The 26,423-nt window shown below is 42.2% G+C and overlaps 1 protein-coding gene across 1 annotated transcript; it reads right to left on the bottom strand.

The window, feature by feature from the left end:
* Window positions 1-135: 135 nt before the first annotated feature.
* Window positions 136-26,135, bottom strand: btbd7 (BTB (POZ) domain containing 7). Its single transcript, XM_005477007.4, is given in 12 exon segments — window positions 136-3,680; window positions 3,831-4,057; window positions 4,060-4,234; window positions 4,357-4,535; window positions 5,217-5,406; window positions 5,823-5,966; window positions 6,076-6,236; window positions 7,852-7,927; window positions 8,445-8,653; window positions 15,779-16,930; window positions 19,392-19,619; window positions 25,764-26,135. Coding segments are annotated over 11 exon segments (3,372 nt in total). The 5' UTR covers window positions 19,474-19,619; window positions 25,764-26,135; the 3' UTR covers window positions 136-2,903.
* Between the last annotated feature and the right edge of the window lie 288 nt (window positions 26,136-26,423).

Below are 26,423 nucleotides of genomic sequence, written 5' to 3'. Positions count from 1 at the left end.
AGCTCCAGATATGTATGGATAATTTTCTTTACTGTATGTATATGAAGCCCTTTGAACTTAAATATATGATCCTGGGCTATACAAGCAATATTTACTTGACATTTCAAGTGAACAAACAACCCACGTGAGATCACATCAATTCCATAATATCAAACCAGTTTATTTTGAGGATGCCCAAGTTGACCACTGTTATGCACTGTTTTGAGGTGACAGTAGAAAAATAGATTCCGTGAAACTAAATGCAACGTAATATCAGTCTACAAACATGGTTTCTATGATACCATACAGGCACAGTGTACCTGTTACAAATCAACACAAGCAATCACACATTTCAGATGGTTCAATTTCAAAAGGTGCTAAATAACACTATATACACAAAACAAGCTACATGAGATTTCAAAGAATTATTTGATGCAGGCTGGTAAGCTGGTAGAAAAGAGCTTGCATAGACATCAAAGTCACTTCTCCAATAAAAGCCCAGCCGCAGGCAGGGGAAGGCACTGACTTCTCTACAGCAAAAGAGCAAAACAAGGACTTTTACTCAATGGAACATTGTCCTGGAAAATAAAACAACCACCCAACATGAACATGGGGAGGAATCTGGAGTTTTGCATTTTTTCCCCATGAAGCAACCAAGATGGAAAAATGATTTTTCTGCTTGGCAACTCTATCACTGCTAAGCATAGAGCTAATATCTTCAGATCCTCAACATATTCCTGTTACTTTTAAAGTAAAAGGAAAAAGGGGTGAAAAGTGTTCTACAAACATGGCAATCCACAGCACCTACTATATCAAACAAACTGCCCTAGATGCATAACATTTAAGAACAAAAATAGTTTCTGAGACACAATCTTTCTGTATATACCACACATTCTTAGTGAGTTTTCATGACAGAGACAAAGTACACAGTGTTGTCCACTACAGTAAAAACACAGACCTTCAACGACCACTAAAATGTGATAGAAACCATTAAAAATTCATCATGTGGAACTCAATTCATTATATACAATTTTCATTGGAGATATGAGCCAGCAATCGCCAACTTTTCTTCAATATAAGATTCCTTTTGTTCGAGATTCATTTGTTCCTTTTTCCCTTCAGCTAATAAACAGACGGCTCCTACAGTGCAATGATACTCGTATGTGAGGTCGTATGCCAGCTGTCGGCTGTTACAGGCTTTTATTTGTGTACTTGCAGGGTTGTGGAGCTACAGCTGCTGCGGCTCATTAACAGTATATTTAAAAGCATCAACACTGGCTCTGCACATCCACAATCTCCGACGAGCTGGCGAGATGGAGACACGGTTTAAACATTTGGGTTTAGTTGAGCCCACCTCCACCATCCGGAAAAACTGCAGTGTCTATGTATCTTTAATGTGGACAACAGTCAAATAAGCAGTTAACGGGGGTGGCATTATAGAGACATCATACTTGATTGAATAAAGATAGCTAAAAGTGAATATTCCAAGCGCTAGTTAAGGCTTTAGATTTGATTACTTATTTTGAAATGGGAGGAAACTAACACGCCGACAACCACACTCTGTGCCAAACACTTCTTAATCATTTCAGACCTTGATATGTACAAAAAGACCCGACCAAACATGGGAGTGTACAGTACTGAGATTGATACACCTAGGTGTTAACACAAAGTTATCCTTGCACAAAGACACGCTCTCTCACACACACAAACACACACCTGGCCTAGCTGCAGATCCAACAAATCCCCAGCGCTTGATCTGATCGCTGTACAGACATTTTCAGTAGAATAAGGTCATCCACAAATGTCCTCTCTCACATGTAGCACACAGCAGGAAGCAGTCCGCTTCTGAAATACTTTGCGGTTTAGGCAGCGAAGCTGCCTGGATCTGACATCATACAGACCGTCTAATACCCAATAAGACTGAGTCAGGCTTTTGCGTTGACTTACACCTCTGTTGCGTGATGTCTAGATAAATTCAGTGCTGCTGCGCTGCATGTGTGAAAACGGCTTATGTCATGGCAACCTGATATTTTCCATTATATCTCAGTAATGAACCTGCCCATGATCCTCCTGCCCCATGTGAAAACACCAGACTTCTGCCTTTAAGCTAGACAGTGAGATTGTGATAGGTTACGTCTGACACAATCAGACGCGGTTACTTGAGACTGACAAGCTCTGATGGCCTACTTCCAGTCGGATCCAATTCCTGCTTTGTGTGACCAAACCTTGGCCTTTTTTTTTTTTAAACTCAACATTAGTGCAGAACCAGAGCAGGAGGAGAAGAATAGTCAGGTGAGCTATAGCCATGCTAAAAGAAGAAATGGAAATACCAGTTCTGGGAGGGGAAAGAACACTGCCAGACATATTTACATATGATTTTATCACAATACTCAATCCCAGACTGTGTGCCATTGTTCATTTATGTAAACTGAGATCTTTATCCTGTGATCTTCCCATTCTGTGCAAGAGACAAAAGAGCCAACCAATGTAATCTGTTTTCAACCATCATTTTATAACTGAGCTTCATCTAGTGTTGCGACTTCCTCACGCAGAATTCATGCAGCATAGAGCTAACCTCTTTCTTAAGAAATGCAAGAGACCAATCTGTCCACGGAGAGCCTAAGAAATCCTCTAAATCTGCAGGACTAGGCAGACTTGCATTGACAGCTAACCTACAGCTCTTACTTTTTCCATGCTGACTGCGTGATGGATAGCACAGTGTGATAGAGGTAGGACAAAAGGACAGATTCTATAAATAGCAACCATCGACCACCCCTTTTCCCTGCTTCTCTCAAGCACACGCGCGCGCGCGCACACACACACACACACAGACAAACATTTAGTGCTTTGCTATTCATTATGATGGACATCCACTCATCTCTTTTTCCCTTTTCTAAACTCAACCCCTGGTCTTTAAACTGGGGTTAAAGTGCAGATTTCTTATAGGGGTAGTCAGGTTTGCTAGGTGACCTGCGGTCTCTGACAATTTCTTCACTGACACTGTTTCTGTGAGGCTGCTGGAGTGGCCCTGGGCCTGATGATTCTCCAGCTAGACCCATCTCTTCTGGTGTCTCTCTGGGTCCTGGGTGTCTCTCCTCATAGTTGTCCATATTCCCACTGGGGGACCGTAAATGGCCTAAGCCATGAGTCAGGTCTGTCTCATTTGATCGCCCCTTTGAAATATGTCCCATCCTAGGTTGGGCTCCAGAGGGGCTAGCAAGGAGTCCATCATGCCTCTGAGAGGTTATACCGAGGACATCCAGACGTAGTGGGTCTGAGGCAGTCCGACCCTGTGTATGGCCCTGGGACTGAGAGTCAGAAACATAAGGAGGAGGATAGGAGCCGGAGGCGGTGCAGCTGTGGCTGTAGAGGTCTGGTCCAGCAAAGGAGGGCAGTGGGTGTGTGGAGGTCGGGGTTGCAGGTCGACAGGAAAAGTCATACAGGTCAGGGAACTCAGCTTGAGCTTCCAGTTTGGGCTCAGGAGCGTGTCTCTTGCAGGAGTGGCCATGTCCAGGCCCATAGCCATGACTGAGGCGGGAAGAAGGGCAGGGCCCATGGGGCAGGTGGTGGCCTGAGGGGCCCATGGGGCTCTGAGGGCCTTCCCTCTCCATTTCTGCCATGTGCTGCTCCCTCAGAGTCATGACCGAAACACCTAGCGCAATGTCAGGCATGAACTCCCTCATAACCGGCTCCATGCTCATCTGCATTGGAAAACAGATAAACATTTATGACACAACCTGACAATCAAGATATTCATATGCCAAGGCATAAGCCGCTAGGAACATTTGACTCAACAAAAAAAACATGTGGCACAAGGACACGCAGAAAGGCACGCACAGATACACACTCACCACTTGCTGGTCTGAAAGCAAAGCTCGGCCCATAGCCTGTGGGTTGGTGCAGTCAGGGGGCTGAGGCCTGGGCACAGAGGAGTAGTCTGAGCTACCATGCTTGGTGGCTGCATGGCGCTGGATCAGGGTGCGGTTGCAGGGATAGGAGAAGGAACGGGTGGGGGTTGGCAAGGGCACGCGAGGCCGCCACGCACCCTTGAACTGTGCGTGACTAGGTGTGGCAGGGGGTGGTATGGGGGAGGTGGAGGAGGTAAGGGAGGGTGGAAGCCTGCTACTCCTTCCAGCTCTGTGAACATGCTATCCATGGCTGGACTGCTGTTTACCCGACAACGACCCACCTGGCGCAGGGCCAGTATTGGACTCTCATCTCCAAACCTTTCATCTGGGAAGAACTTGTATGGATTCTGCAGATGAAAAAAAACAAACAAACAAACAAAAAAAACACACAACAAAAACTCATTAATCTAAACCTCCATAGATCTCTTCCTCCCCTAACCCCTGGGAACACGCTCTGCTTTCTGCCTACCTGCAGTAGCTCAGTGGCTCCGTCTGCCAGACCAAACTCCCTCAGCACCCGCAACTGCAGCTCATAGCTGACAGTGGCTCCCTCGCCACAGTTGAGGGCATACGCTCTCTGAACCTGCTCTGTGTGTCTTAGTTCATGCAGCCTCCGGATCATCTCCTTTACCACAGATAACTGAGGCACTGAAAAGTGAAAAAGAATACAAAGTCAGACATCATAGTAAAATGATGTGAGTCAGTTAAAGTCTTCACAGTTTGAGTCTTAATGTTTTAATTTAATCAGGGTGCTCAGAGAATCCACTGAACGGCATTATGTTTACAGATACTTGAGCAGTTTCTCTGTTAGTCAGCAGTTTCTCAAAACACTTAAGTCAGGCATGTCCAAAATCCAGCCCGGGGGCCAATCACGGCCCTAGGTCAGATTTTATATGGTCCCTTGCTCCTACCCTTTAAAATGTATTATTCATGGCCCGCCGCCACAAACAGAATTAATAAAGTGTCATTTCTCTTTTCACCTCATGGTAGCAGCACCAGTAAGTCATGTTTAAAATGAACCTGAGATGCTGATATTCAGCAGCTTCAGCAGACCCTTATGTTATTTTACTCTCGATATGTGGATGAAAGCAGATTTATTTTGTTAAGGCTCAAACACTTGATCACCACAATTCTTGTGTTACTGAAAATAAAGTGTTAAAAAATCAGAATGTTTATGCTTTAAAAACAAGATGAGAAAGACTATTGGCCCCTCAGTGATTTTAAATGAATAAATATGGCACTCTTATAAAAAAAAGAAAAAAAGAAAGGTTTGGACACCCCTGACTTAAGTCAACCTTAACTGTGTAGCATCTGTGACACTGCTCCTACCTGGAATTTCATTTGCCACGACTGATGGAGCTGTGGTTGAGTTGCTTGCCATTTGCTGGTGGTTAATCATGTGACAACACTGAGGCACAGCGTTGTTGACCATGTAGAGTGTGTCCGGGACGTTGGACATGCGCACTAGTCGCAAACGGACTAGGTCTGTCTGCTCGACCATCATTTCATCAAGAACAGACTGTGGACACATTAAAAAAAAAAAAAGTCCTATGTGCAACTCAAGGACATGGGGAACATTTTGCAAATTAGTTCCACTTGACTGACACTTCATCTAATAATGACTCTCTGGTCTATGGATATGTTCATAAATATTCATGGCCTTGGGAAGGCCTATAAGTTATTAGGAAAGTTTGCAAATGGACATAAAGCAAATTTCAGTCAGAATGACAGAGGCCACCATTGAATACTAAATGATGAGTATGCATAACAACAACTTGGCATGGGTAGTTTTAGCACGTCTGAGCTATAAACAGGTCGACAAATTTTACATTAGCCTGCACCCTTTACAGAAACTCTGCTCACTTTGGCGATAGCTATATTGGACACAAATATTCCACTGGTTTCCGGCCTTAATCATAAATAAATGAACCTTACCTTAGCCTCCTCCACGTAAGGAGAGAAAAGGCGCGGACGCACATAGATGCCTGCATTTTTTTGACGCAACCAGGCATTGGCTTTACCCCCCTCAGCTGTGGGTAGCATGTCTGAAGGAGGGGTGCTTATCAAACCCCTTTTGAGCTGTGAATAGTGAAGAATGTGGATGCTCAATCTATGAAGGTCACAATGACTCAGAAACACCAGTCATAAAAGCACAGCAGCTGGGAAAAGATAGATAAGTAGCACTGACCGCGTCGGCGAGGACGTCACTGTTGGGAGGTAAGATGTGCTCTGTTCGGATGAAGGGCAAGAGGGGAGACAGGATCTCCTTCAGCTCCTCCACATCCAAGTCTCTCCTTTTCACTCCCCTCTTGTTTACGCTGTGGGCTGTGCCACTCAATAGGTTGGGTTCTGGGTAAACAGGAACAACCACGGTCAGATATTATAATGATTGTAATGCTTTTGGGCGCACAAATTTGAATTTAGCTTCGGTTCTCTCTAATCTACAGAGATACAAAGTAAAGGCTTAAATAAATACATACAACCCTATTAATATTTAGTTAAATATTAATTTGCACGTTGCACCTTGAGCAGATTCTTTTTGTAGCCATCAACAAACTTATGGTATAATCCTGTCTGGGTATTTTACCCCTCTTATTGGCAGAATTGATTCAATCCATTTAAATCGGTTGGTTTCCTGACACGGACCTAGCTTTTAAGTAGAATGCACAAATTTTAAATAGGGTTGAGGCTGGGACTTTAACAGGCAATTCCAAAAGCTTAGCAAAATCGTGCTTTATCCAAATGTATCAGTAGCACTGGCAGCAAGACAGCCTAACAGAATGATGCTACTGCCACCATACTTGAAAGCTGGTGTGGTGCTTTTAGACTTGAAAGCATCACATTTACTTTTCTAAACTAGCTTTGTCTTATGTGACCATAAAGCTTTTCTCCAGAAATTCATTTGGCTTGTGGGCAGCTACAAATTACAGTCGAGTTTTGAAGCTTCTTTATTGGTTTGCACCCTCTAAGATGTAAAACGCTTCCTTGTCGACAGTGACGCTGGTGTTGCAGCAGTTTCCAGCTCATGGCAGGCTTGAGCCTTGGTAGTAACGAGTTTCGTCTCATCTCTTTTTCTTCTTCCAGACATTAGGAAAGTGCTGACACATCTAAATAATTTTTACTTCAGTACAATTGTTTGAACTGGTTATCCTGGAATCTGCAGTCGTTTAGAAATGGCTCCAAGAGACCTTCCCAACTTGTGTAACTCTATGAGTGTCCTTTTTAGATCTTCACTGAATTCCTTGAACTTTCCCATTGTTCATTGTTCTAACTACTGGTGATTCTAATAAGTGCTCAACAAAAATCCTTTTTATGGTGCAAAGAGAAACTACCAGCTGTAGTCAATTATCAACACTAATGAGAAGTTAATAGGGCTTGGCCTTGTCAACTTAAAGGCCACTGTAGAACTTTTAGCACCGTTTAGTAAAAGATTTGAGTGTGTATGCATGTATAAGGAGTTATATTTCCAATCCACAATAAATTCATATTTTTACCCTAAATTCTTGTTTTTTTTAAGTAATTAAAGATGTATGCTATACAATCATTCCACCCTGGAAAAAGAACAACTTAAAGAACTGTTCTGATGAGTGGATGTAAATATCTGACCACCACTTTAAGTATGATAACACCTTTAGTGCTTTTACATCAACCTTCTGGCTGCCTTTCAAACCTTTTGCACAAGATCATTTTGACAAATTATAGGGATCTTGAGGAATCAGCCTGCTAGCCCTTATAATAGGAATACCAATAACCTTGATCATGTACCCCTCAGAAGAGCATTAATTATCACAGTAGCAACAATGACATGACAAATCAGATTGAACCACTTCCTGTTGAATTTATGGGGTAAAGTTTGGCTCTTTTTTGCTTTTAAGTATATTCACAAGGCTCTAGTAGGTGGGTAATTTCCTCAGAGCAATTAGGGGGGCTGCTCAGAGGGTAATTATAGAGTGTATTATCTTACCCCTGTCTGCCATCCTCTTAATAAGCTGCTGCTCGCCCCACTTAACAACATACTTGAGAATGTCCTGTTCACTCGCCTGACAGAAAGAGAGATATAGGACAGAGAGAAAGCAAAAGACAAAAATATTATTAGGACAAGGTTAGATATTGTCAGGAACAGAACAGGGAAGGTATTACATGAGGATAAAGTGAAAATGCAATATGTTCAGGCAATGTCCCATCAAAGCTCGGGTCTGGTTTGTTTGGGTAGTTGGATTACAACACTTCACCTCAACCATCTGGTGTAAAGCCCAAGTTGCTTGGCAGTGCAGATGACAGCTCAGCTTTGATTAGGTTCTGGGTTTGAAAGCATTTCCCTCTAGGGAACTGTTTTTCAACTCTGGAAATTCTGGAGACTCAGCGTGTGCATGTGAATAGCATCAGCACATGTGGACAGTGTGTGACTGGGGCAGGGACTATGTGTTTGTATACAATATTTTCACTAAGTTATCAGTGCGAACCAATCATGCAACTATTACAGATTCCCAAACACCAGATTTGTTTTTTTTCCCCCCCTCACTGTGAGATGCCATAAGTTGAGAGACGTTTCCTTACCTGTAGGTAGTCAGACTGAATTGCACTGAGAAGGTGTTCTTTGCCAAGTTCGTAGAGAACATCCGAAGTGACAACTTGACTGAACTCCTCACAGAGGAAGTGCATGGCCTGCCTATGGACCCACTTGGAGCCATATGGTTGGGAGCTCCACTTGAGAATGGGGACAAGAGAGTCCAGAGACAAACTCTCCACAATAATGTCTTCACAGCCTGGGAGAGGCAATGAGACACACAAGCAGCAATGTATCATATTCTGAAAAGAAGTGCACATATTAAAGCCAGAAAGATGTCACTTAACCTTAAAAAAGAAACACTACAACAAAACCTGTTTGAAAATGGATTTAAATGATTTAACTAAACAATTATTACAGTACGGCAAGTAACGCTGCAGCCTCTGCCAAACCATCGGTAGTTTTGACTCATATTCACTGACCCAGGGAGTCTCCCTCTAGTAGCCCCCACATCCTCCATGCTGCGTTTCCTAAATCAGAGCACATACCAGAACAGCAGGCAGCGGCTTTACTCTAACACACCAACCCACAGAAATGCCTTTGATACCTTGATGTGTTTCAGTCTCAAGCTGCCTTCTCTTAACCGTGATAAGTAAACACAGCAGCTTGCGGAAATGTGCTGCCGGTGCACAAGCACACACTTTGCAAAGGTGTACACACAGACCACTTGTGTGCATAAATCAAAAATGCATTAAAAGCCACAGAAGGCTTAGGGAATTATGTGCCTGGTGCTCTAGTCATTTAAAAAAAGAACCAAGTTTTGCAAATTCAGCCAACAATGGCACTCAAACTCTTAACACTTAATCTAACACTGATCCATTTATGCAGAAATAAAGTCTCCATGTCCACTTGGATTAACATATGATCGGTTTGGTCAAGCAATCTATCCCAGTTCCAAACATGAGAATCTTAGTGGCTCACACTGAAAGTCCTTCTCCGATCATTAGCACAAAGTGGACATTCATGAAGATAAAGCCAGACTGACTGATGTCCAGTCAGAGCTGTTCTGAAGGGAAATAAAAGCTTGCCAGCTTCCTCATTCCAGGCGGTCCTGTCCATCAGTTCATCGTTGGAGGAGCAGCAGCAGCAGCAGCAGCACTCCTCTGGGAAAATCTTAAACTAGAAAATCTAAGCTGCTCTTCCGCCCTCAAACCACCACTTTGAACATAAACACCGGGAAATTGGACACCAGACTTCAGAGCGATGACCCCACTGATACTTCAGCTTCATATCCATGCAAGCTGTGTGTAGAAATTTTTGAGATTAGAATGGACAAGCAATAATGTACATGCACAGCTATGAACCCTTTGGGTGTCTTTGCTTGTAAATGCAAGTTCGAGAAACACAAAGCAGACGCCCGCAGCCTTTTCAGCTGAGGCTGCATCATTAAGACAGATGTAGCTGAAATGTGGGCCTGCATGTTTTTTTCCTCCTTTTTATCTGCTTTAAACAGACTGAAAAACGGGCGAAGATTTCCAGCATCTGCCTCATTGCCCACTGCTGGTCGTTTTGCTATTCATCTTCTAGAAAGTCCTCCAGTCTAGTTCAATTTGATTTTATTTATTTTTTTTCACCCTCCCCTTAAAGCAGACACACAGGCATACGTCCACAAAAGCAGGCAATTCCCCACTTGGGACCAGTGGCACAGGAAAGCAAACAGCTCTGCTCTCTGTTAGCCCATTCGAATTCTCAGTGACAGCCAGTCTTTTAAAACGCAGCACTTTTTATTATGAGGTGGAGATTAGAATCAGCATTATATCTAGTACTAACCCGCCTCCCCTTCTCTCCACGGGTGGTGCACCACATTCACTGGAGCTTAGTCGACTGACAAGAATATCAACAGAACAGCAGGAACAGCGACAGTCAGCTCTACACTACACCAACTTTGGAGTACGTATGCATTTTGTCATGCTGTCATGATTTGGAGCTCTGTGTTTATAGAGCACACAGTCTCCAAAGCCACTTAAAACATCAACTGCACTCAAAGGCATGTAAACAAGCATGTGGATGTAAATCATCTCAGCCAATCAGTCAGGAAATGGAGCTTCAGTCAACGCAGTCAAAACACAAGACAGGGCACTGAAATCGCTGGTCGGTCAGAGAGCAAGAAGGGAAGGCAGCGATGAAACTGCACTGAAGGGCTATCATCTCTTCAGCGCGCTTGAAAAATTAATAAGGCTTTTAATACTGGTTACTATTTGAGTGAGATGTAGTCGTAAAGGGAAGCCCATCTTGAGAATTAATAAGGAAGAATGACAGAGAGCTCTACAAAAACCTCCACGGGCCAAACCTCCTTCTAGCCGGAAGGAAGCAGCCAAGGAGCACGTAAAGGGGGATGACAGTGTGACAGATGAGAGGGGGCTCTTTCTATATGAAACCCCTGACATAAACCTCTCTGCTGTCTCCTAAAGAGACGTCGCAGCAAAACAGTTGGATGGCTTCAGACAAATTTCAAGTTTCATAATTAACCCACAGACACCAATATGTTTTTAACCTTCTTATTATGTTAAGGGTCAATTTGACCCATTCCAGTTTTTGTGTTGACCAAAGTACTGGTCATCCTTTCTTTTTCTTCATGAAAGCTTATGACTTTTCCTTATCTGGGGTTATGAACTGGTGTGTAAAACATGGACACTTTGATGTGTCCTGGAATGTCTCTGCAGTGTTTGTATACAAAGATGATGTTGTGGGTCATTTTGACCCGCACACTTTTATGTAATTAAAAAGTTGTTCAGATCCAAAATAAACATTTCTCTTTGATGTACTTTGTTTTGACTGCTTCTGAATATACATTCAGACCCAGGTGTGTATGCAAGAAACTTTCTCTCCTCTATTCTTGTCACTGTTCTCATGTCATTTCAACACACCAAAAATGAGCTCCAGAAGGCTGACGACTGAAGAAGCTTTATCACTGCTTTTCACCTGGGATAGTAATGAAGAAGAAGATGTTTCAGAGACTGAGGATCTTTCAGAGGCCGAGGACAATGTTATTGATGATCCAGACCCCCAGTTTTCAGATGAGGAGGAGGATTCTGAGGGGGAGTCTGCCGCCATCTCTACATCAAATGAAAACCAAGGAATGCAGCAATCATCATCCACAGAGGAGACATGGACATCTAAACATGGTAATATAAAATGGTCATTATCACCACACCGAAGTCAAGGCAGGCTGTCTTCTATCTTCTAATGTCATCAAAATGACTCCTGGTCCTACAAGATTTGCCATCACACGAGTTGATGATATTCAATCAGCATTTCAACTCTTCATATCCCCTCCAATAGTAAGGATCATACTGGACATGACTAACCTGGAAGGGAGGCGTGTATTTCAAGAGAAGTGGAAGCCACTGGATCAGACTGACTTGCATGCTTATATTGGAATTCTGATATTAGCTGGAGTATACAGGTCCAAGGGAGAAGCAACTGCAAGTCTATGGAATGAAGAAAATGGAAGGCCAATCTTTCGAGCAACAATGTCTTTGGAGACATTTCTCAAGATATCTCGTGTGATCAGATTTGACAACCGCGAAACCAGAGCTGGTCGACGTGAAAGAGACAAACTTGCTGCAATCAGAGACGTATGGGATAAATGGGTGGAAATTCTAACTTTGTTGTACAACCCTGGTCCCCACGTTACTGTTGATGAGCACCTTGTCCCATTCAGGGGTCGCTGTCCTTTCTGACAGTATATGCCCAACAAGCCGGCCAAGTATGGCATCAAAATATGGGCAGCCTGTGATGCAAAATCTAGCTATGCATGGAATATGCACGTGTACACTGGAAAGCTACCTGGAGGAGCATCTGAGAAGAATCAGGGGGGCGCGTATGGTGCTGCAGATGAGTGAAGGGCTGCAAGGGCATAACATCACCTGTGACAATTTCTTTACATCCTACTGGCTTGGAGAGGAACTTCAGAAGAGAAAGCTGACTATGTTGGGAACAATCAGAAGAAATAAGCCAGAACTTCCCAGTGAAATTTTGAAGATGCAGGGAAGATCTCTGCATTCCTCAATATTTGTTTTCACTGAGAAAGCAACAGTTGTTTCATATTGCCCAAAGAAAAACAAGAATGTTCTTGTCATGAGCACAATGCACACAGATGCATCTCTGAGCACAAGAGATGACAAAAAACCACAAATGATCCTAGACTACAACTCCACCAAAGGAGGAGTAGACAATCTTGACAAAGTCACAGCGACATACAGCTGCCAGCGCAAGACAGCTAGTTGGCTCTTGGTAATTTTCTACAACATTTTGGATGTGTCTGCTTACAATGCCTGTGTCCTGTGGACTGAAATCAACCAACATTGGAATGCGGGGTAAATTGTACCGACGTCGCCTTTTCCTGGAAGAACTGGGGAAAAGTCTTGTCACTCCCAAGATCCAGATGCGAGTCAGACCAGCTCGATCCCCAGCAGCAGCAGCTGTCATTGAAAAGGTCAAGTGTGCACCATCCAACCAATCTGCAGTGGATTCAGTGGATACAGGTGTAAAGAAACGGAAAAGATGCCAGGTCTGTCCCTCACGAGAAGACATTAAAACAAGCACTTTTTGTGAGAAATGCAAAAAGTACATCCGCAGAAAGCACACAGTTACATTCTGTCCATCATGTGGACAAAATTGAAAATGTTGAACACTGAAACTGAGAAAATCAGGCAAGTTAAAAAGAAATGTGTTTGTAAAGAAGGAAAAACTTTTACTAAATTGTTCTTAAAAATAGTTATGGTAATTCAAACTGTGTTGTATGTCTGTGTTCTAAATGTTTTTCTAATGTAAAATAAAGTTGCTATTGTTTTGTTGCAGTTTTTTGACAATTCTGAGTGGATTTACACAGTACGGGTCAAAATGACCCGCAACATAATCAATGTGATTTTTTTTTTCAACATAATACAAGGGTTAAACACTTTTCCAAAATGCACAAAAATAACTCTAGGAATGAAGTGATCTCAAAAAGGGTAATAACAGGAAGTTAAAGAGTAGAAAGAGAGACTTGGATAAAATAGCATCAGGTTAACCTAAACTATTTCACCACATTCCACTTTGAGGTTTCACGGGAAATGATTTGAGCTGTGCAGAACAGACGGAAAGGGAGCAAAGAGGGATAAAAATACCCCTCGATTAGGGGCTTGTTGAGAGGGTGGGGGGTGGAGGGGGAAGACGAGGTGATGGTGTGTGGGGATGACACCATATGCCTCCTTGTAGCTGGCTTAAGCTGCCAGAATGACCCTGAGAGTGACACCCAAAGCTTGAGGGTGGGAGCTGGTGTCTAACCAGTTGTGTGTCCAGTGCTATTAAAATCACCACACAGGTCTTAAAAAAGGTAATTGATTCTCAAGCCTTCAGTCAATACAGCAGCTACACAATATTCATCCTCTGCTTTTAAAAGATTTTATACCAGCATGTTTATTGCAATAAAGTGCTGTGTGCTAAAAAAAATTATGTACATGTATATTTTTAAAACTTCCTCTGTAAATAGGATGTGTGGTTTCGTCTTATCAGCTCAAAGACCCACACCCACTTTACCACATTAAGATTATGACACGGACTATATTTGTATTAATGCTGCAGCATAAGTTTGAATAAAAAATTCTGGCTACTCTATAGTGATCTCAGCTTTATAAAACAGTGTGCCAACAGAGCATATAGACTATGTTATATATCTGCAGCTGTCTCACCATAAAAAATAAGCTTTGAGCTACAGAGAAGTGAAGAATTGAAAGGAAACGCTCACAGGCTTTTATTGTGAAACAACAGTGGTGAAGCTGTCAATTTTAAATATACAGGATGTTACTGTAAACGAGTGTCTTGAACTTAAAATAATACTGGTTTGATTTCATTAGAAAGCACAAAGCAGTCAAACTCTATGGTCTTTATAGCTTCATTTCAGTATTAGGCAAACTAATTTCCTATACTGTAACTCTATGAAGATAGGATCATTATTGGCTGATAAGACACGATAAAGTAAGAAATTGTTTTTCGTCACTTTTGGATTCACACGGGCCAAATTCAGTAGTTTCGCATGTATTTGAAAAAGACTGCTTTAAATACTGCATAATTGAAAAGGTTATTCTGATTAAAGTGGATTTTTGTTTATTTGTGTTGGAAACTGCAAAACGCTCAGGTGCCACTTTGGAGGAAGTGCAGGTGAACAAGCGACTAGCTCATGTAAAAGTATGGCTTTAACCTTTGCTACCAGGGTCAAAAAAAAGACAGTGTAATCTGAGTAAAGATAGAGCAGTGATGAAGTGTTGACAGAGGCACCTCATGTAACAGAGAGTGGGGCTGTATGCCTCCAGAGGGAGAGATAACCTGTATCAGCCTGTTTCTAACACCCATCACATCTAGAGTAATCTGCAGACATATTAAGTGCAGAATATTAAGACACCGAGTCTGGTAAAAAAAATTACATGAATGCATGAAAAGAGACGTTATAGCAGGGTTGAGTTTTGCAAGGCATCAACTCACGTAAAAAATTCCATCCTATTATGATGAAAATCTAGCTCATATTATTAAGTTCATAGAAAATGACACAATTATGACAGGCTGGACAGGCAAATTGACTCTAAACCTTATGATCAGGCTATTGAACTACAGTTGGTTGCTGTTAAGGTTTTAAGCAATTTGTCATAGAGACCTTGCCAGCACTTTGACTCATGTATTCTGCAGACAGGAAGGAAGAAATTACTTAGGAATGAAACTAAACAAAAAAAATTGTGAGGCAGACTGCTTATCTGGGACTTTTTTGCTCATTTCCAGCTCCATAATTTTAATCTTGTACTCTGCTAGAATTGCTGTATATGATTCACAGTTCGACAATCATTATTTATATATCCGTATGTTATACTGGGCCGCTGTTCAGACTCTCTGTTACTGTCTGAAACAAGCCCCTCTTCATTTAAGCCAACGTTCCTCTGGCTGGCTGCCCTTCAGATGGAAGATTTATGGCAGATGGGCAGGGCTTCTGTCCTCACAGCCAGAGCTGTGTGCCCAGGATGACCATATTAGGAATATGTCACTGATGTCACACAGAGCCAAGAGTAAAAAACAACAGAAAAAACTGTGTGGAACAAAGTATTTAGAGCAGTAAGAAGCTGGAGCTGTTGGCTCACAGGGATTATTCACATATATACCAACCCACATTGGCCATGTTTATTATGAGCATTGACTATCCTAATAGTATCAGTAAGACAGAAAATAAGCAGATCAGATCTCCACTTTAAGTAGAGCTGGGGAAAAAAAAAATCCTGGTATGAATTTAAAGTCAAAACTGAAAAATGTGGTTGCTATCACACCCTATGTTGTTGATATTGTGACTATGACTTACCTTGAGCCAGCATGCTAAACTCCAAAAACAGAGCAATATGGTACAGCTCCATGGCCTCTTCAGTGCGTGTGCTGGCCCCACGGCTCCCTGACACTAGGGCTTGCACCTCACCAAGGCTGCCTGCTGAGGGGCTGCCACGCAGCACCAGCCCAAGCTCGACGACATCCGTGTACATGCAGTGGAGAATAACCTGCACATATTTTCGTGGTATTATGGACTCATCCAGCACTATGCGGGTGGGTGTCTGGAGTGTGCGCTCTGTCATTTCCTCGCCTGTGCGAATACGTCGCTGCAAAAGGTTCCTAAAGAAAGGAGAGCGTGCTGACAGGATAGCTTTGTGAGCCCTAAGGTCCTCGTCTGGGGTCCCTGCAGCTCCTGGGGCCCCATTGCCTCCTTGACTGACTGATGTTGCTGCAGCCACAGCTCCTCTCTCATTACAGCTCTCTATCATTTCAGAGTCTGAAGAGAAGCTGAGCAGAGCGTCATAGTAGCACATGTAGTCAAACAAGCCCTTCATGTCTGCCTCCAAGGAGTTAGGTGTACCAAACTCCTCGCTTAGCTGCACTAGCACATCCACATTCTGAAGCCTCGTATCCTCTGCTCCACCCACCCCAAACTCCCCAGTGTACAAGTAGTGAAGTAGGGCGGAGAACATGGGAACATCAATGCCAGCCGTGTCAATGTCCATTAGAACCTCTGCTCCATACCCGGGAGATGAAGACAGCAAGGTCTTAAAAAAGGGGCAACGGGGAGCCAGGATGGCCCGATGAGCTGGAAAACAAGTACCCTGGAAGATGAGGTCCACATCTGTGCAGTACTTGTGCTGGTAGAGAGCGGCTAGATCCCGCTGCAAGCTAGGAGCCTCTGGACGTGCGAGGCTGGCCTGGAAGCTCAGCTCCTTGAGGGCTGCCGTTCCCTCATACTCCTCCACCAGGGCGTTTGTGTCACGGACGTCCCACCCTGACAATAGCTCACGCATTTGCCGCGCGTGATCCGCTGAGCGGCTAGACTTCCTCCTTTTGATGAACCTCCGCTTGAGAGTCGCCAGACCAAGACTCTTCTTCTTCCTGTCTGCCGGCCGCTCATGGCCGTGCTCCAGGCTGTATAGCTTCGACTCCCAACCATATCCCTGCTGAGAGTAGGACGAGGTCCCTGGAATAAAAACAACTGAAGGTTAGCCTAAAACACGTTGTGTTTTAAATACATCTAATTATAATAGAAAGAAATGAACAATTTTACATTACAAAAAAATAAATAAATAAAATAATTAATGGTGGGTGGTCAAGCTTCCCCTTACACACACACGGCCCTTTTTACATTTTGTAGTTTTCATATTGGGAATTGTGACATTTAGTGTACATTCATAACATGTTTTATGTTTACCTGACAGTCCCCCCCCCCAATGGGTCCACAGTTTGTAAAAACAAAACAGTAAAAGGTGGTATGTACAGAAGTTTCAATGCAATTCGGCCATAAATTAGGCAGATAAACACCTTTTTGTGCCCGCTGAAAGACTTTCTATTCTTGGTTGAGCAATTTTCAGACACTCTTGCAGATCACTTCTACTTCTTTTTTTTTTTTAAAAGACTGTCTTACACAAATTGCATGTTAAATATAGCCAGATTTTCAGTGATGTTCATGTAATGGGATTGTGAGAGCCCAATAAGGCGTCCATGGCTTAGACCATGTATATGCATCAGTTCCATTTCTGTCAGCCCAACCTTCCTGCAGCTTCTTTTACAGTAATATCCCCCCCTCCCTTTTTTTGCCCACCAGACATGTTTTTTTCCTTAAAGTTTTCTTGCTCCTCAATGATATTTTGTTGATTTTCACAGTTCCCTTTAAATGCTATTTCTTAATGCCATTCCAGGCACTGGAAATTGTAAGCTGGAAGCACTTTGATATCTTTTTAAAGCTCTCCCCTGCCTTGTAGGCGACACTTAGTTTCATTTTCTCATCCTCAGTCTTTGTTAAGAGGAACCCACGGTTACAGAATCCTGGGTATGTTTGAAGAGTCAGAGAATTTAATCAAAGAGAAAGTCCTAATGGTAATTCTTATAAAAAGCCCAATCAAATTCTACAAGCGGAGGGCTTCCACAACTTTTGCACAAGCAAGCCACAGTTATTTCTCAGGTGTTTATTTTCAATTTTTTAGGATCAAGAAATAAAATGAATTTGAAAGGAGGTTCATTTTAGTGCTGCTTTTCTGCAAGAGCTGTGTTTGTTTTCTTTTTCTTGTTTCAAAAACAGCCTGCACCAGTTTATTGTTGCATATCTGTGCCCTACTCTATCAAGCTAAGGACACTCATGCCTGACCCAGCTACCAAAACATCTGGATCTAGTTCAACAACTGAAAAAGAAAAGGAAGAAAATTTATTTATTTTTTTTAGACCAAACCTTGATCTTCACAGACTAAGACCCAATTATAATCCTGTCCTACTTTAGATTCCTCCATCAACGTAGGTCCATTCATGCATTTACGCCCAATCAATTACACTAAATAGCAGTTATCTTTTGCTTGAGAGGCAGGACTTGTACGTCAGAGGAACCTCTGCCAAGGAGATCCTCTCTGCCTGCCTTTCTCTCAGGATCCATCAGTGTGACCCAAATAGTAATCATTCTAACACTGTGAATCATCTATGGCCCCGGCCAGCTCAACCAAGCAGCTACAGAGCTCAGAGCAAACGGGAGAGGTCTCAGGGGCTACTGAGATAATTTGGCTCTTTGCAGTACTTTCACTTTGAAGTGAAAACCCACAAAAACCCCAGACTTAAGTCATTCTAAAACTGAAATAAACACTTTTTTTTAACTTAAGAAAAGACTTATTTAAATTAATCTCTGGAGCAGCTCTCCAAACGCTCTGGCACTCAGGACTGCAGGGAAAGCTTTAAGAGCCATAAACTAGACTCTGCCACTTTCTTCAACAGCAATCAAAAACAGTGCTTAAATGTCGACAATATGTACATACAAGCAAACTACTACACTCCATGTCAGATAGGTTTTCTGAGGATACAGGTACTAACTGAAGGACATAAACTATGCTCTCCAACAATGACAGTGGTGAAATTGGAACAAGACCAAAAGAGAGACAGAGAACGCCCCCCCCCAAAAAAGCCTCTTCACATTAAAAACTCAAAGTGCAGCTGTCAGCCCATTCAGGCCAGAAAGTAGGCTATAGTCAGTCACAGGGCTCGCTTCCTGTCTACAAGTTAGATTTCAGTTCTGACAAATAAATACTTAATGCAATTATTCTTCAGCCTTAAACAATAATTTAAGTCCGTATGGCACAGTAAAGTAGATCCACTGCTTTTTACTGAATTCAGTTGTACTCAAAAGCTCTGTTTAAGAGCTCTCATGCATAAAAATGTTCACCTATTGCACCATTAGTTGCCATGGAAGCAGGTTAATAAAATGTAATGTGTACAGCAGACCATCCCATTATGTTTGTAGAGATATTTTTTAATCGAATCTGATTCTTGACTCTACTTTGGACATGAAGAGAAATTGGGTTTTTCACCAGTAATTCATCTAACAAAAGACATTTTGGCTTATTGTAAAAAAACAAAACAAAAACAAACCATATACATGAACTGACCGGTGATGCACTTAATACCTATAAAAGTCTGTTGTGCCTGTGAACTTCCCCCTATCCGTGGGGAGCACGAGTGCGGGTAGCTGGATCCATTGGCACCCATCCTCGGTTCTCTTCACTTGCTATTTGGGGGTCCCCCCTCGTGCTGAGTCATTCTGCTCAGACAACGTATTCCTCTCAGTCGTCAGTTGCGGGTCAGGCACAGGCCCTCTGAAGCATCCTCAGAGCTCCAGGCCCAAGCTGCCATGGCTGGAGGAAGAACAGAAGGAGAGATATTTAAGCTAAAGAGTGATTGCATTTTAAATGTTGCTGACTGCAACATTGTGAGATTGGTCTTTTTGGAAAGATAATGAATGGCCAGATCCTGTCAGTGTTAAGGAAGGTGAACAGAGGAACGCTTAATATTATCTATCACACTGTTTCAGCCATATTGATTTCACTGCACCGATGAATCATAGCTGTCTTAGCCATTTTACAGGTTTGAAGTGCTAAAAATTGAGTTTTTGTGAAAAGTAAAAATTGCATGGTCATTCTCCTATCTATAATCTTCAACAGTGACTCCAGTTAACAGACTTCCCTATCCTCCCCTCAAGAAAATGACAAGCAGTCAACTACAATGTAATCCAGATGTGTTGGGGGACTTTCAGAGGGAGGTACAACCCAGAACAAGTTACTCTGCTTTTGCCTGTTATCACCTTAAACTAGAAGTAGTCTAAATGATCTGGGTACTTTTCCAGTTCAGTCTGTAGCCAGTGAAAACTCTTTAGTGTAGATATGTTTGACTGTAGACTTATTTATCATGAAACTGTGGTTTCTTGATAAATAAACGACAAGAAAATAAATACAAACCAAACCAGAACTTTGTACCTTGCATTACTTTAAAGTATAGGAAGTCTAATACATGATCTGGGTACTTTTCCAGTTTAGTTTGTAGCCAAACTGATCCAATGGGTAGCCAACGTTTAGCCAAATCAGCTCCAGAGATGAGATTAACACCCGTTTTAAGCCCTGAACTATAACATGGAGAAATTAACACACATATACATATACATCCACACACAGCCGGTCCTGGTGTGTATTTGGCACCCAGACCCATTATGCTCACATGGCTACAAATCAGTGTGGACTTAATGAGGTTATACTCAGGTGGATATGTTTGGTCTTTAAGAATTCCCCCTGCAAATTCTGGTGGACGCAGCAAGTGATCAGCAGAACATTATAAAATAATAGCTTTTCATATCATTTAAATTATTTTCTACATTAGTTTTCTATCATGATAAAAGAAAGATAATATATGATTGGATAATGGGTATTTAACTCCTATTTTATCAATGACGGGAACATTCATGCTTTAGATTACACAAACCTTAGCAGCCGATTTTATGCAAATCACAGTTCTCTAATGTGACAAAAACTCTACCGAACAGACATCTGAGCACTCAGTTGGTTTCTTAATTCATATGTTTGGGGGACCAGCTAATAATTCGAAGACAGAAGCTGTGCTGCATATGCAGAGTTTAGCAGCTTTAAGTTGCTCTTTACAGTCATTACCATAACTTATTGCTGTGAGCCATGGCAATGGCCAAGCAGTTTTTCCTCTTCTCTTTTCGTGCTGTCACCAGCTATGATCTAAAAGAAAACAGGGCACCTCATTAACTGAGTATACTGACGACTACTCAGGCTAACAATTGCAAACTGACTCTATCTGGCTTCATTTCGACAAGCATGTAGACTGCAGTTATAGAGCTGGATTGGGGGGGTCAAGTTTTTCTTAAGATTTTGCACTCATTACTCTTAAAATGTTGCCCAAGCTTCAGAAAGTCACACAAGCCCAAAGAGCAAGCCAGAGAGCGTGCAGATGTCTGGAGACGTGTATGTCGGATATGGGAAGTATAACAGCGGTTGAAGTCTGCTCTTGGCTGGTGTGAGCAAAGCTTTAATTGCAATACCTTTTATCAGGATGTTATAAAAAAACATTACAGAGGTGCAAAAAGTTGGAAAGACTATAGAACTATTAGGGTTTTCCCAAAGAGGTTGAAATCCAGCAAAGACTTTACCAAAAAACAAGGTGGGATCATAAAAGAAACTAAGGAAACTCTGTCATATAGTGTCCACTAAAAGAAAGACCACTAAATCAAAACAGAAGAAAACTATAAGTCACTGCTCTCAGGAAAAAAATAAAACAAAAACAAAATCTGTGGGAAAAAAAAAGGTACTGCTCTCCTAAAATTCACCTCTTTCTTTTTTTTCTCTTTGCGTTTCATTAGTCAAATCAGGTTGGGTTTATCTATAACAGTAAGCTATATGAAGCTTAGACTGCAGTTTATGGTAATCAAATCAGAAATGCAGGCAAATCCAAAGATTTTTGCAAACTACTTCTTACAACCAAAGAGGGGAAGATTCCCAATTTCCCACTGCACTTACATCTTGGCATAAATGTATCCCTTTATAAACATTACTAAGAGACTTGAAAATGTAATCCTCATTGTGGTCCTTTAAATAACTCAATACAAAAAGAGTCACATGTATATATTCTCATTTAGTCTCTTTTGTATGTTAGACCAAACTTAGAACTGGAGTGTGATGGGAGATCTGTTTTATCTCAGACTGCTGGTTTTCCTGCCTACCATACTAATAAATCATAGTGCCTGCCCCTGTAGAGAACCACTCCACAACCTCCCAAGGGTTCAATGGAAAACCACAGCCTCTTACTCCACACACAAATAGTCACCAGGCAGTCACACTAGAGCACTCCAATAAAAACATTGGTTGATCTTTATTTCATTAGACTGCTTTAAATAAGCCCCATCTTCACAGGGAATTAATTTGGACAAAATTAGAAATTGAATTTGAATATGTAGGAGAGAGGAAGCAGCCCTTGAGATATATACTGTCTTGTTTACAAAAAGGCAGCGGTGGTGGTGGTGGTGGTGCTTGGGGTTCTCGAAGGAGCAGAGCAGAGGCAGAATAAAACAAAGCAGCTAACGCATCCATTGAACACCACACCAACTTCCCAGCAAGGCGGCTTTAATTCATTCAAATTAGCGAACCAAATTTAACTTTAGCTGCAGTGCTGAATTCTAAAACCATAATTTAGGACAAAGACCTGACTCACAATGTTCAAGAAGCATTTTGGCCATAATCTCTCTGATGTCAAACATTAAGACACTTTCCTGCAGTTTAGATTGAAACACTGAGGCGCTCTGTTGTTGCTCAGGCTGGGAGCAGAGGAGGGCAGTGCCACAGACGGGGGAAGGCAGACACCAGCCGAGCTGGACTATGCGTCCCTAATGAGAGGTGACAAGAGACACTCCCTGCCCCCACCTATCTCTACGCACACGCTGTCATGGACACATATGCACCCTTTCAAACCGCTCACCTTTCCTCAGTCATCTGGATCACTTTTATGTTATTTTAACAATCAGCCAGTTAAAGGGGCTTAAAAGACAAAAGAACAGCCGTCCACTGAACATACAAAAATTACTTGGCACGCGAACAGGAGCGATGTATTATTCAAATGACTGTCAGGGCTCTTTATTAATCATTTATGTGGATATCCTCATCATGGCTAGAGAAAATGGAAGAGGTGGGTACACAGGTCTTCAGTCCTGTATACAACCCCAAATTTTAGCAGCACATTTCTATTATTCCAGTGCAGCCTTTTCACAAGTCGTTTCCATAAACCTGAACTCATCTGCTGGAACACATGCAACCGGCGTTTGAAGTCAAAGTGGCAGCGGTAATTAAGCTAGAATGGGCTTGACAAGATTTCACCAAATTAAAGGTGATGTGGAGAATTACTCGGCCAGCGTCGAAGATGATTGAGAATTTCCCATTTCATTCCTCTTCGGTAATTTTATAACAGCTTACTAATCTAAAAAGGTGCACACGTCTTTGCTCAAACAGCTTGAAGAAACCTGCGTGCTGTGTACTCTACTAGTCCCACTGTGAATCTTGTGAATAAAACTATGTCCGCTTTTTGATGGACGTCTTTGTTTGGTTCAGTGGCTAAATGCCCTAATCTTCTGGAAAGGAGCCAGTGCCACAGTCAGGCCTGAATGAAACACTGAAATACTCTCCCCAAACACTTTCCTGTCTGCAATTACACAGCAGTGTCATGCATTAAAGCTCTCACACACAGAGCTCTTCAATTTGATGTTTCCAAAAGGTATTTTTATTAGTCGAATGCTGATATATGTGTGTATCCATTTCACAATAGGAATCACAGAAGAAACGAAGTTTATTTTTCTGATTCACATACAACAAGAAAAATGACAGATGCCGGCCTTGGGGGATGAAAAGAAGTTTTGCTGTCACAAAACCTGCTAAATGGCCTCTGGGGTAAGTTGCCCATTACGTCCTTTGCTTACCAAGCTGTACAGAAATACAGCTTTCAGTTACAGATTGTCTGACTCTTTTGATACTTGATACAATCAAGGGTGCTCTGAAAGGTCATAAAAAAGCAATGCAGCAGTGAGCAGAAACCAGAACTCTCTAACACAGAGTGACCTCCATGGCACTGATGTGTCTGCACACATCTTGCAGCAAGATACCCGACTGGAACAACCACGGAAGGTTGGTGGAAACCAAAATAAAGTCCGCCCTCTTAAAATAATAGTCATATTTTGTCTGAAACGATAACCGGAGAGTCCAAATTCAGAGGCAGAGCAGACCGCTTATGTCGGCAATGTTTTTTGCCAATCAGGTAAATCAGCATAATGTTGTGTCAGGCCATTCAGCTGATTACAGATTCTGGCAGGAGAGCCATGGGAAACTAAGGAAAAATCGGAACAAGCTAGAAAACAGACAACACAGTGAAATGACAGAAACAGAGAGAGGAAACAAAAGTCCCCACGATGATGACTCATGGTGAGCAGCCTCAGGATTAGCCTGTGTCAACTAACAATATGAACCGTAATGGTGCATATTTGACATTTCACTGAGTACACTGTCAGCTGATTACGTTGAGGCCATGAAACAAAATGGCAAATATCAAACACAGCTACCTCAAAGTTAATTTGTTTTCTTTTAGACCTTTGATTTAATACATGATGGCAACTTAACCGACAAACACTGGACAGATGAATGTCATCCTGTAGGTGCGCTTGCAATCGAAAACCTAACAGAACCATCATGTGAAGTAGGCATACACTTAATGACTGTGCAAACATAACCCAGTAGTCGATCTTCAGAGAATGAATGGCAACTCAGGAAACAATGGGTGCTTATTTTAAGTGAGATGTCAATGCTCATTGTTGGGTTCTCCATCCAACTGGCCAGGGTAAACAGCATTCAGGGCAAAGTGTGGCTCATTCAATCACTGAGTGGCAAGTATTTGCAAGCTCGCTGCCTTTTCATGCCAGTCATGGACTTCTGAGCATGCAACTCTGATAATTACATGTCATTATACAGCTCTGAAGCACTGACACAAATACTTAACCCAGCGAAATGGTAAACATGAGCACTAAAGCGCACGGGGAAGGCACCTTTATTCAAGTGAGGAGCTGCAAAGACAGACAGGCTGCATTTTAGAAAAAGATGGAGTTAACGGACTGACTGCTGAGTCCACCCGCAATTTCTGTGAGATTACCATGGGATTATCGCAGACTGCATATGGCTCCTCATCACTTACACGGATGCTAATGCCAACAAACATCACATACGTTGTTAGAAAAAAAATCTCGCTACAGCAACACTAATTTTCTATTGGATGGGTTAATGTCAGATACCTACACAATTCAAAGAAGTCATTGGTATCTAAATCTGTTATGGTATTAATTGTATGACTTGTGGAAATTATTACAAGACCTAGCCACACTTCATCTTTACATAGCGGCTACAATTGCGGTTCAAGCTGTCCCCAAAGCTCAGTCTGTCAACTACTGTGTCACACAGATGCAATAATCAGCAACATGTAGGTTTTTCTCCAAAGTGACACAAAAATCACACTTATCCTGAACTTTTCTACCAATCTAGCCACACGCAAAACGAAAACAAATATGAGCACTCTTCTCCAGCCCGTATGAAAATAAATCAAATTATTTGCAAAGGCTTTGTTAGCCTGCCGTTATCACGGAGCTATTGTTGCTCTCTGAGCTACCGCTGCTCAGCGGAAGCCTTGGTTAAAAGTGCCTTTAAGAGCAAAGAAAAAAAATAAAATTAAAGCGGATTGTTTTTCGCGGCTGATAAATAAAGAAGGGAAGTAATGTCCAAATTGTTTGGCGACAGCCCAGCTACAGGAGTCATATTCACCACAGCCCTGTAATTAGTAGCATATCCTAAGAGGCTAGGGTAAGCTATCTCTGCGGTGTCGCTTTGACTTCAGCCCTCGGAAATTTACTTTGAGCAAGATGAGATACAACTGTTGAAAAGCGAACGTTAAAAGATATTTACCAGAAAGTGAGGAGCTTCGCAGGCATTATTTTTTTTCTTCGTTTCCCCTCGTAGTTTAGGCAGCACTCCGATCCAACTTGTCTCAGGCAGAGAGAGGGAGAGGGAGAGAGAAAAAAAATGCAGCTCAACACCTTCTTTTCCCAACTCTGCTCATTACGCACGGCTCGACGTCAACCTTTGGTCTCTAATGTGCAATAGCTTCCACTTGCATCGACTTTCCGGTGATTTTTCAGCATCTACCTCGACTAAAAACTAAACCCAGACCGTTTTAAATCTCGGTTCGGTTCGGTATTTCCCCTTAGTAGCACAACGCCTTGTTGGGTGGTTGTTATGGCCTATCCCAACGCTACCCGTTTCAAGTTAGCCAAAATAAGAAGGACACTTCCGGTCATGTTTTTCAAAATAAAACCTCCAAACGCGAGAGATTTGCATTTTCGTTGTGCAGTAACTTGCGAGCCCAATGAAAAAGCATTTCACATCCCGCGTTTGGTATTCAAATTTTGCACAAATTCTGCAGGTATCGAATAAGTACCGGTTAAATTTAAAAGGCACGCTTTGCTCGTGCTATGAAACGTCTTAATTTTGGAAGCAAAGTCTATCTTTCTTTGAATTTAGGTCAACTTAACACTCTCATTGCTGTATGCCGACTGTTCAAGAGGC

Source organism: Oreochromis niloticus, linkage group LG19 (genome assembly GCF_001858045.2).
Source record: "Oreochromis niloticus isolate F11D_XX linkage group LG19, O_niloticus_UMD_NMBU, whole genome shotgun sequence".
NCBI classification, from domain to species: Eukaryota; Metazoa; Chordata; class Actinopteri; order Cichliformes; family Cichlidae; genus Oreochromis; species Oreochromis niloticus.
Note: the sequence above shows the minus strand (reverse complement) of the source record. Positions and strands in the feature narration are given on the sequence as shown.